The sequence below is a fragment of the Haliotis rufescens genome, unplaced genomic scaffold, assembly GCF_023055435.1.
Source record: "Haliotis rufescens isolate VD_foot unplaced genomic scaffold, xgHalRufe1.0.p SCAF_9, whole genome shotgun sequence".
Taxonomy (NCBI): Eukaryota; Metazoa; Mollusca; class Gastropoda; order Lepetellida; family Haliotidae; genus Haliotis; species Haliotis rufescens.
Window position 1 is genome coordinate 24364249 of NW_025964383.1, and position 12630 is coordinate 24376878.

Sequence of the window (12630 nt, forward strand, 5' to 3'; positions counted from 1 at the left end):
TGTGCAACGTGATAAATTTTGAGTTTGTAGATGACCAAAGTGAGGTCTTAACAACTGCTGTGAAAACTGATAGGACTGTAACTTGAACCCCTTGTTTGATAGCAAATCATTGTTAGGGACTAGTGAAATAAAATTAATTTGTAACCTGATTGCAGTAGTCATGGGTTAACATGACACTTGATAGTGTTTGGCTCCTGACATTACAAGACATTTCTGTTCAAGCTGTTGTATCATCAGTTGTTGGAATCAGAGGCATGTTATAGAGATTGATTATTCAGAATTGACTGATTATTCTCCAAATTCATTGCAGAATGAGTAGGGGTGTACGGATTGCAGTGCCAGTATTTGAAATTGTGTGGGGTCCTGGGGTCCTCAGGATTAGCTCCTATAGTAGTTGGATCTAGGGAATTTTTACTGACATTTGCTGCAGGCTTGGAGCCCAAAATAAGCCCAGATAAATCCCTGCCCAAGTCCAGAAACATGTCTGTCTACCAAGTAAATGAAGAAAGAGACCGAAAGACAAGTTTGTCGTTTTTCCTTAAGTGTTGTCGTCACAGCTTGACTGTCCTCGATAGTCACACCTAAGACTGAGGACAAAACATAGGACTAAGTATGACTTAAACTCTGACAATACAAAGAGAGTCCATCTATATTCCTACTGTGACAGTCATCTTACACAGTGACCTGACTTACCCCATATGACCCTGAAGCTGTGAGCAAATATCTTTCCCTTGATCTGTGGTTTAGGTGGAGCAGTGGGGCGCTCCGGTAGTGTCTTGTGGGCCACTATATCACTCCACTTGCTTTGACCTTCATCATTTTTGGCAGCTAGCTGTAATAAGGTCACACACGCATTGACTCTTTATCGAAATCACAATTACATAGACGTCATGATGCATAGACATTTCAACAATCTTAGTTGTGACATTTCCTTGCAAGAATCACAATGATGACACCATCAAAAGTGTAAAGTTAATCATATGTAGATTATATATGAATCAGGGTTCCATTCCACATAGCAATCTTAAAGCTACCACTGTCGTAAGTCAATAATAAAGTATGGGAGTTACATTAGTCTCGGTACTAAAATTGCTGTTTGGAATGGGACCCAGGGCCCCGTTCCTCAAAGCCATCTTAGCGCTACGATGATCGTAAGCCTATGTTAAAGTATGGGACTTACGATCACCTTAGCGATAAGATTGCTTTGTGGAATGATGCCCTGGGACCCATTCAACAAAGCTATCTTAGCGCTATGATGATCGTAAGCCTATGTTAAAGTATGGGACTTACGATCACCTTAGCGATAAGATCGCTTTGTGGAATGATGCCCTGATCTTTAAAAGTATCAGCAATTTCACCGCATTCAAGCTTTCCCAAATAATCCTACCTATCAAATAACATTACAGAACAGTACTCTTTACACATACAGCCACATGGTATCTGGCATATAGTCAGGCAAAATACTTTCAACCAGACTCACCTTGAATTTGTACTCAGTATTCCTTCTAAGATTCCTTATTGTACATGAAAGGTTTGGACCATTGTAAGCAGGCAAAAAACCATGACCCTGAAAGAAAATAGTCATCCATTAAGTTCCATGTAGGGACATTAAAAAACTTAATGTTTCACCCATAGACAGTTGTACAGGAAGTTCATTGATTTTCACAGAAATAAATTCATGGACATCAAATCAATTAGTTTCTGTGCAAGAAAGAGTGAGTGAGTGAGTTGGGTTTAACGCCGCTTTTAACAATATTCCAGTTACATCACGGCGTGTCAGCTTAATGTGGGAGGAAAGCCCCAAGTGATGCAGGTCTCAGACGTTTACCACTTCGGTGAAACCCACGAGTACGGGTATGGTGCTGACAAACCTAGAAACATAATTGGGGCGAACCAGGATTCGAACCCACAATCATAGGTTTCTGGCATGCCCATGGGACGCAATTCTGCACAGCGAATCGCGGCGCCTTAGACGACTGGGCCACCCGTGCCCCCCGTGCAAGAAAGTAAAGGGAACATGGCCTCCTTTGACATTTATTGTGATAGTATGTTAATCTTGGGTCCTGATACATCTATAATTTTGAACACCAGGGTTATGACACACTGAAGTCAACTGTTAATTTTAAACACTGGTTTCTCACTCGTCGTAAATGGCACAGAGTGAGTGAGTGAGAATGGTTTTACGCCAGCAACATCACAATGGGGACACACGGCATGGACTTCACACAGGGTACCCATGTGGGGAATTAAGTCTGGGTCTTTGGCGTGAGGAGTACACGCCTTGACCACGTGGCTACCCTACTGCTCCATGGCACACAGATATCATAGGGCCTTTCATGGGCATTTAGATTTAAGTCCGGGTCTTTGGCGTGAGGAGTACACACCTTGACCACTTGGCTTACCCTACTGCTCCATGGCACACAGATATCATAGGGCCTTTCATGGGCATTTAGATTTAAGTCCGGGTCTTTGGCGTGAGGAGTACACGCCTTGACCACGTGGCTTACCCTACTGCTCCATGGCACACAGATATCATAGGGCCTTTCATGGGCATTTAGATTTAAGTCCGGGTCTTTGGCGTGAGGAGTACACGCCTTGACCACGTGGCTTACCCTACTGCTCCATGGCACACAGATATCATAGGGCCTTTGATGGGCATTTAGATAAAGTTCTTGTTCGAGTTATTCTTACCGTAGCTTCATCTTCCATTTGTAATAAAAACTCATCATCATTTGGCCTCTTGATCCATGACACTGTGAGAGCATAGACAAAGGGTTCGGACAACATCGGAGGGTCAGGTTGGGATGGTATGCTCCCGCTCGTGTAGAAGCTCACGGGCTCGCTGAACGGGCTGTAAATACACATCACATAACAGACCACCTGATACACATTCACATTAGCACCTGGGACTGATATGACTGCGGAAAGTAAATACACGAATCTGAGAAGTAATGACTCCCACAACATTTTAGTCGCCTTGTATGACAAGCTTAAGTTGCTACAGACCTATTCAACATGGATTCCCCAGTTTGATATAACTGACTTCAAAGTAACAATCACTGACAATAACAAAGGAAGTTATTCTGCTTTACAACCTGGGTTTCAGGCTGGTTCATATTATACATCAACTGATTGCCAAATAACTCCAGCAAGTTCACTGTAAACAACACATACAAATGATTTAAATGACTACCCTTATTCCTTAAAGTCATTCAAGATCTTTCAGTGTTACCAATGCAGGTTGATATTTCCTATCTGATAACTCTGTGGTCATGTCTTTGTCAACCAGCCACACAGCATGGAAACTGGTGTTCAGGAACTCATTGTACAGCATATTTTCAGACTAACTCAACATGCAATCAATACCTATCCACTTCTGGAGCTGCCGTCGGAATGTAAGATACATGGCGGAGTATTTTTTTTCTTTTTCTTTTTTCTTTATTTTTGTTGTTGTTTAACACAGCACTCAGCAATATTCCAGCTATAGTCTGTAAATAATCAAGTCTGGACCAGACAATCTAGTGATTGACATGAGCATCAATCTAAGCAATTTGGATATGATGACATGCATCAATGTCTTTTGATTGACATGAGCATCGATCTACACAATTAGGATACGATGACATGCATCAGCCAAGTCAGCAAGTCTGACCGCAAAATACCGATAGTCACCTCTTACGACAAGCAAAGGTTACGGAAGATCAATTCTAACCCAGATCCAGTAATGTACAGGGTTAGAAACTAACAGTTTTCGGGCCACTGGTCCTTATAATGATAACATATAGCAATACCCTTAAAAAGCGCAAATTTCTACTAGTCCTTATGATACCTTTACCATTGGGCAGTTTGGCAAGGACTATAGGACTAGTGCCAATTTCTAACGCTGATGTACAATATCAGGAAACACTGCATGCCAGACTTACCTCTTCCCTATACTGTTGATTGCCGCAAGCCTAAATGTGTACCTTGTGGAAGCTTGAAGTTTATTCACACGATATTGACGTTGAAGACCATTGTAGATCTCAACAAAATTCCCATCCCGATTACCCTAAGAAAGGAAAGAAGGCAGAAAATCAGAAATGAGGTATTGATCTTAACATTCAAAAATTTATTATCATCTTCTCTTGCCTAACTTTGTTATTCTATTATTTTTCTTTCAGACATTCAGGTCGTGAGAAAGGGGTACTTTGGGGAATCTATCCACAAAGAGACCTTGGTAAACATTAGGTTAACATTAGACATACTTTGCCCTGCACATGAGGTGGGTTACACTATTGGGGGGTGTATCACATATGAGGTGGGTTACACTATTGGGGGGTGTATCACATATGAGGTGGGTTACTCTATTGATGGGTCTATCACACATGAGGTGGGTTACACTATTGGGGGGTGTATCACACACGAGGTGGGTTACACTATTGGGGGGTATATCACACATGAGGTGGGTTACTCTATTGGGGGGTGTATCACACATGAGGTGGGTTACACTATTGGGGGGTGTATCACACATGAGGTGGGTTACACTATTGGGGGGTGTATCACACACGAGGTGGGTTACTCTATTGGGGGTGTATCACACATGAGGTGGGTTACACTATTGGGGGGTGTATCACACACGAGGTGGGTTACTCTATTGGGGGGTGTATCACACACGAGGTGGGTTACACTATTGGGGGGTGTATCACACATGAGGTGGGTTACTCTATTGGGGGGTGTATCACACACGAGGTGGGTTACACTATTGGGGGGTGTATCACACATGAGGTGGGTTACTCTATTGGGGGGTGTATAACACATGAGGTGGGTTACACTATTGGGGGGTGTATCACACATGAGGTGGGTTACTCTATTGGGGGGTGTATCACACATGAGGTGGGTTACACTATTGGGGGGTGTATCACACATGAGGTGGGTTACTCTATTGGGGGGTGTATCACACATGAGGTGGGTTACTCTATTGGGGGGTGTATCACACACGAGGTGGGTTACTCTATTGGGGGTGTATCACACATGAGGTGGGTTACACTATTGGGGGGTGTATCACACATGAGGTGGGTTACACTATTGGGAGGGGTATCACACATGAGGTGGGTTACTCTATTGGGAGGTGTATCACACATGAGGTGGGTTACACTATTGGGAGGGGTATCACACATCAGATGTTTTCCACTTCATTTATCACATGAGACTTTTCACAGATGAGATGGGTTTCACTGTTGGAGTGAGGTCATCACTATCTCACATACCTGATCATACTCTAGCGTGTATGTTGATATCTTTGATCCATTTTCACAGGTAGCCTGTTGAATAAACAAAGTATTTACTATGCCAGCTTTGCCTACATATCATTCATGCATATACACTGACAAGTTTCATAAATAAAAGCCAAATCATATTTAACTTCATTAAAAAACATCATTTTGATTTCATTCCCTCTGCAAATAATTTTAAAAAATGCAATTATAGGCAAACCACAAAAGTCAAAAATACAAAATATTCTACCTGAATTTCCAATTAAAATCATATCACATGAAGCATATATTAATTGATTTTCCGTTGACACACCTATGATGCCACGCAATCTATTTAAAAGAGACTAATTATGAAATTATCTTCCTGGTTTGCAATCAGGTTGTAAAATATTTAAGCTTAAGGTCCAAAGCTGATTAAAAGATTCAAAGACACAACCAAGCTGGTTTTAAGCTGCTTTCACATCAGCAGAAATCGGCTGATATTGTTATCGGTGCCCCATACTGGGTCCTGCTGCAGTGTTGCTAGGGTCATTTATCAACACCCATCTACAAGTCAGTGAGTGAGTGAGTTGGGTTTAACGCCGCTTTTAACAGTATTCCAGTTATATCACGACAGGTCAGCTTAATGTGGGAGGAAAGCCCAAAGTGATGCAGGTCTCAGACGTTTACCGTTTGGGGAAACCCACGAGCATGAGTATGGTGCTGACAAACCTAGAAACATAATCGGGGCGAACCGGGATTCGAACCCACAATCAAAGGTTTCTGGCGTGCCCAGGGGACGCAACTCTGCACGGCGAATTTCGGCGACTGGGCCACCCGTGCCCCCATCCACAAGTCAGATAAACAAAAACTAGGTGTGCTTGCAGGCATGTCCATGCTGGCTCCTATGTTCATACTTACAGCCCACTTCAGCTGTATATTATTTCTCGTCTTTGACACAAGTTTTGGCGGTTGAGGAGCCTCCGGTTCACAGAAAGCTGTGCGGAAGCTCACGCTGTCTGTCTGGTTACCTTTGAGGTCATCATGGAGTATAGTGCAAACCCGTAAGTGATACTCCGTTGCAGGTTTCAGATCTTTTAATGTTATTTCTGTGGCATCTCCCCTAAAAGAGACAACAGATCCAATAATAAAGGGCACTCTTTCATTGAGAGAAAAACTGAACTGCACTTGGTACAACAACAAAAAAATGATGAAAATAGAAAAACTCATCCATGCTGGTAACAGAGACCTTGACCCATGCTTGTCTTAAGAGGCAACTAACGGGATCGGGTGGACAGGCACGCTGACTTGGTGATGCATGTCATCGTATATCCAAATTGCGCAGATCGATGCTCGTGATATCAATCACTGGATCGTCTGGTCTAGATGTGATTATCTATAGACCGCTGTCATATGTAGCTGAAATATTGCTGAGTGCGGTGTTAATATTCATATTTTTCAAACTAATGGCTGATGCAAAACAATTCTGAATCGTGGTAGGTACACAATTCAGTCTGTGCAAAAACAATTTTGAAATACTATCTAGAAGTTGTTTTTAACCATCATTTAATACATATTTTCTAAGAGAAACATCATTTGACATTTGTCAACAGAACTAATTAGAAAAAGAAAACACTTCTTACGAATTTGCCAAAAACAAGCACAGATGTCAAATGCCATTGATTTAAAACCAATAATATCTACATATTACATGCAGGCAATCAACAATCTTATCTGACAAAAAAACCCACACTATCTTATACAAGCTGACAGAAGCTACTAATATGGGACAATGACCAAACTGTCAGGACAAATGACATTCAGTTATCCATGGGCTGTCAAACAAATTGCTTAAACTACATAAGTAACAAAATTACTCAAATACCAAACTAAATTAGAAACTTTTCTGATATTAAATAGGCTTTGACAGCAAGCAGTCCTCCAATACTTACTTATAGACAGGTTTGTATTTTGTATCACGGCCCTTATCTGAGAGGAGTAATTCATATTTAAAATCGGACTGGTCAAGCTCAATGTCACTACTTTCTACTTCTGGGGGGGATATTTGTATCAAGGCACTTCTCGCCTCAATATCGGTCACCTGGAAAACAGAAAGAGGAGACTTAACACAATGCCATGTTACACTGGTCTAACAACACTGAAACGGAACCTGAAACAAGCCACAAAATCACATAACAAAGTATATTGAGCATCAATACCTAGGTATGTATGTGTCAACATGTGTCGTCAGTAGGTCTGAGTATGTGGACAATGTGATTAGCAGTTGAAGAACAAGTTGTTTATGCCTATGTCAAACTGATTGGAAGCTTTCATGAAACTGGAATAATGGACGACTACTAAAAATAATGAAAAATTGACCCCTCAATAATGACAGTATATATATATATTGATTAATGAAGTTTTACACACTAAGGGTCGCACCGGGGTCCTTGAATTCTTTTGTAGTATTTAAGTCTAGAGACCCCTTTCATGGTTCATTTTCGTCTTCAGGCTTATGACAAGAACCCCATGACTTTTTCGTCCACTAATTTCAAACACTGAAATGAGCAAAGTTTTACAAACTGCTACAAGAATAAAGGTTTGGGGCTAAAACCCAAGAGCAATCTTAGTTACTAGTTTCGAGCTTTGGTGCTCTCGTCAGACTGTTGTGTGTGGGTAGGGGGCTCCTTATATACACTTTATGTTCCAGATACGGTACCGGTGGAGTCTACTGGTAGAGTGGTACAGGTGGACCGGTGGACCGGTGGTCCAGCTGTTACCGGTGGATCGTGAGTGGTGTTCTCAGAGCCGGTGGACCGGTGGGCCACAATTTCATGATAGCTAGGGGACACCAAGAAATGGACACATACCCAGGGAACATAACCTGGGCTTTCATCATGCTTCACAATTTACAATATTTGGACCAGAGTTTAAACCACGAGGTCATCCCACCAAACCCAAAGATCATAACCAGTGTTCAAAATTAAGCACGACAGTCAAGGGGTCCTTGCCAAAATCCTAATGATAAAAGTTAAAGATTTAGCATCCCGAGATTCAAATCCCATAGTCAAGGATCCTAGGACCCCCCTCAACTTTGATCATTTATAACATAGAATCTGAACAGGTCAACATTACAACACTCAATCGATCAAAATGACAATAGTAACGTATCATCCTACCTTGGGAGGGGACATATTTGAGAGACCCTGTATGACTAAGGAATTATCTTCCTCTGATTCTGTGGGCCCGTTTTCTGATGTGGACATGTTAGACACACTGTTGCTTGTATGGACCTCTCCGTTCACTGAAACAACAGACATGAAATATTGTAAACCATTTCTCAACTACCTCGACACGAGAAGAATAGATGTATAAAATACCTGAAGGTTACATGTGTTGTGACAGACTATTTTACAGTCAAAGGATGCACTGAGCAATTAGCTGTGAAACTACTGATGTGGAATAAGGACAGATCCATTCTCTCACAGTGTTCAAGTTGTTTAATCTCAGTCAGTTCCTCAATAAAAGGCACTCTGAACCAATCAAAGCCATAAGGGAAAAGAATTCCTCACCCCCATTTTTCATGCATCAGTTTTAGTTCTACATGTATCTCATGTGTGAGCAAAATATTGTTAAATATTTTCGTATAAATATATTAGTCCAGATTCTTTTGTATCAATATAAGAAAATAAATACTGTTCAACAGTGATAGAAACCTTTTCAGGTTTAATTGGTCCTTAAGTCAATCAGTCAAATTCTAATAATACCAAAAATGTGAGTGTGTTTGGTTTTACGCCGCTTTCAGCAATATTCCAGCAATATCACGGCGGGGAACGCCAGAAATGGGCTTCACACATTGTACCCATGTCAGGAATCGAACCCGGGTCTTCGGCGTGACGAGCGAATGCTTTAACCACTAGGCTGCCCGACCGCCCCTAATAATACTAAAAAACTTTCCACTAGTCCTAATGACGATCCCTTAACCATTATGAACTTATTTGGGAATACAGGACCATTTTCTACTAAAGTAACAATGCATACAATGTACATGAATGATATAGTCACATTGATCACAATGTTTCAGAATAGAGAATTATGAACCCTACTACTGCCACTGACAGTAAACTGCCTCTGAAAGTGTAATGAGAATAAACCTTCACAGCATAACACTACACAGTAATGAGCAGGAAATGAAATTATTTGGCTCTTGTGGGTGAAAACTGCTGGATTCCTGACATTTCTGTAGCTGATCTGTGTAGGATATAATTGGAATAGGGCTCCACTCATGGCCATTTGTTAATAACCAAATATACACGATCAGGTACCATCAATGGAACCTTTACATTTTCTTTTGTAGGTTGTGATCAAGTGCTCGGGACGTCCAATGGCTGTAAATCTTTCTAGTACTCTATATACATATATGTTTGTTTGTTTGTTTGTTTTTTAACACTGCACCTAGCAATATTCCAGCTAAATGACAGCGACCTGTAAATAATCAATTCTGTACTTGACAATCCAATGATTGACATCATAAGCATCAATCTACCCCATTGGGATACGATAACATGCATCAACCAAGTCAGCGAGCCTGACCACCCCATCCGTTAGTCGCCTCTTACGACAAGCATAGTCGCCTTTTATGGCAAGCATGGGCTGCTGAAGACCTATTCTCTACCCGGATCTTCACGGGTCGATATACATGTAAAGCTATAACATGTAATGATTGTGTCTATGAAATGATCTTAGATCACATTTATCCCAAATGTGGTTCTCTCCTCTACTTGTCAGGCTCGCCTCAGCAACCCATGCTTGCCGTGAAAGGCGACTATGCTTGCCGTAAAAGGCGACTATGCTTGCCGTAAAAGGCGACTATGCTTGTCGTTAGAGGCGACTAACGGGATCAGGTGGTCAGGCTCGCTGACTTGGTTGATGCATGTCATCGATCCCAATTGCTTGGATCACTGCTCATGATATCAATCACTGGATTGTCTGGTCCAGACTCGATTACTTACAGACCGCCGTCATATAGCTGGAATATTACTGAGTGCGGCGTAAAACAACAAACCAACCAACCAAATCTCTCCTCTACTCAAGTGTGATCACAGAATGACGGCATTTCATCAGCTTCACCTTCATGATCTAAGTAGTTCCCTTAATGCTTGCCACAAGTGTGTCCTTGATTCACACCAGCTAAAACATTTGAACGACTTCTTGCATAACATCAACTGAAGGGACACGAGCGAAGCAGAGCTTAAATTTCCTGTAGTCAGCAAATTTCAAATATGTGTTGCAGATATAAAATAGGCCAGTTGGTGGATAAACACATTTGGTTGTTTAAAGCAGAATCCATTATGAAACGTTAGATGTGAAAACAGCAATATCCTATTTCATCACTGAAGAATGTTTGGATGAGAAAAATGTCCCCAAAACATATTTCTACTTGAAACATTAGGTAATGTGAGAATTCCCTGAAAAACAGCTGGCATTTCCCAAATGCGCATGTAAAAATCTCTCAAAACTTACATAGTTCGTAAAAGAGAATTAGAAGAAAAGAAATTATACCATCAATCTTGGTATGATGTATGTCAGGAATAATTACTGAATGACACTGAATAATTTGGTCTGATATAGTGCCACCCAAAGCATTACTAGGGCGGACAGATAGTGAGTCCTCCAGAGCTAATTAGCATACAGGATAAGATAGAGACAGAACCCAGTCGGCAGGGTCTGTGCTCATGAGAAACTTATATACAAACCAGCTGTTGATGAAACATAGTGGCTGGATCTTATTTCAGTGACACAGATTTCACTGAAACTGGTTGTAAACAAAAGATAGCGACACCCCAACAGCGTAGAAACAGTCCTGAAATCATGTGTTCTAATTCTTCACTTAAGATATTTCAAATTCCTGGCAGATAGCAACTGAATTAGCTGGTATTCATTTCCCAAGATAGGAATGGTTGAATGACAAAGTAAGGATTAATTGTTGAAAAAAGATTCTAAGTTTGGTTTTTAAATCAGAGGTTGTGTTGCTTTGCCACAAGGGTAAAGATTACAGATCGTGACTGTCCTTGAACTTGGCTTGAGTTCAGGGGGGGGGAGAGAGAGATGTGTGAGTCATATTACTGTGCGCTCCACAACTGCAGGGATTGTTTTTTTAATACCATGCTCAAACAATATTCAAGTTGTATGACAAAAGCCCTTAAGTCTGAGTGAGTGAGTGAGTGAGTGAGTTTGGTTTTACGCCGCTTTTAGCAATATTCCAGCAATATGACGGCGGGGGACACCAGAAATGGGCTTCACACATTGTACCCATAAGTAAGTCTGAACCAGACAAGCCAGTGACTGATATTATCATGTTAACGCCCATCTTATGATGCTAGGGTCGGTTGAGAGTTAACTCAGTGTTCGCTATCAATACTCTATAAGCAAGTAAATCCAATGTATTCCAAGTAAATAGATATTTTTGTCGAGTTTCGTCTCAAATTGAGAACAGTCATCTTCCTGAGGTAAGGCGTTAACTGACCATACAAGTCCTGTTTCCACCTTTGCCGGACTAGGCTGGAATTATGGAGTTATATTTTGGCTGGACTAACGAGTCTATGCACAGTCCAAACAAAATCATGTAACAAAACTGACATCCGGTCGTAAACTGTTGTGCCAATTTCGGTCAATTGCAGGATTTGCAAAGCATGTGTACCGTGTACCGTCTAAATTTTTTCATATTTTTTACGTGATGTGATCAACTTTGCGGAGTAGGACCTATTTTGTAAGAACAATTTAAAAAAGTATGGTCGATTCATGTGTAGATTCAAAACAAGTGTCCGACAGATCCAAAGAAACTTGCATAAACATATCTCACTGTTTCATCTGCTCTCACACAAAACCTAGCCAAGCTTGTTCCCACTTGTTTCAAAGAAACAGTTTTGCTACATGAAAGAAAGCATAGTTTTCATTTGGTTGTCATGCCACATGCTATTTCACATAACATGCCCATCAAAGTAATGAAGTAGATCTAATAGATGCCATCCCACACTATGTGACAGCTTTATGATCAACCAGCATTTAAAACCAGCACTCCAAGGTATTCACAAAATGAGATCAAAGTCACTCAATGGAACCAAAATGATCACGTCACCGATTGACAGATGCTTAGCTCAAATGGAGGCCACAAACTGCTATTCTAACCAGTCATTAAGACAACACACAGTGGAGAGCTATGCCAGTCTTACTTTGCCCACAGGAATTTCAGACTTGCAAATGAAGATGTGCAAGCAATAGAGTGCACGTCAGAACTCATTAACATGCTGAACGAAATGAATATTTATCTTGCAATCTATATACTCCGGTAACAGAAATGAAAGGTGTTCCTCTCTGTGACACAATCTCCAATAGCTGA

The 12630-nt window shown here is 41.1% G+C and overlaps 1 protein-coding gene across 6 annotated transcripts in view; it reads right to left on the reverse strand.

Moving 5' to 3' along the window:
• Positions 1-12630, reverse strand: part of LOC124117022 (fibronectin type-III domain-containing protein 3A-like) — a 175147-nt gene that overhangs the window by 16511 nt on the left and 146006 nt on the right. For all 6 annotated transcript variants that reach the window (XM_046478693.2, XM_046478691.2, XM_046478692.2 and 3 more), the window contains 8 exons: positions 8411-8535; positions 7184-7332; positions 6153-6354; positions 5247-5300; positions 3924-4048; positions 2692-2851; positions 1481-1567; positions 694-832 (listed from right to left, as the gene is read on the reverse strand). In XM_046478693.2, coding sequence (XP_046334649.2) covers positions 694-832; positions 1481-1567; positions 2692-2851; positions 3924-4048; positions 5247-5300; positions 6153-6354; positions 7184-7332; positions 8411-8535 — 1041 coding nt within the window. The remainder of the gene's footprint in view (positions 1-693; positions 833-1480; positions 1568-2691; positions 2852-3923; positions 4049-5246; positions 5301-6152; positions 6355-7183; positions 7333-8410; positions 8536-12630) is intronic.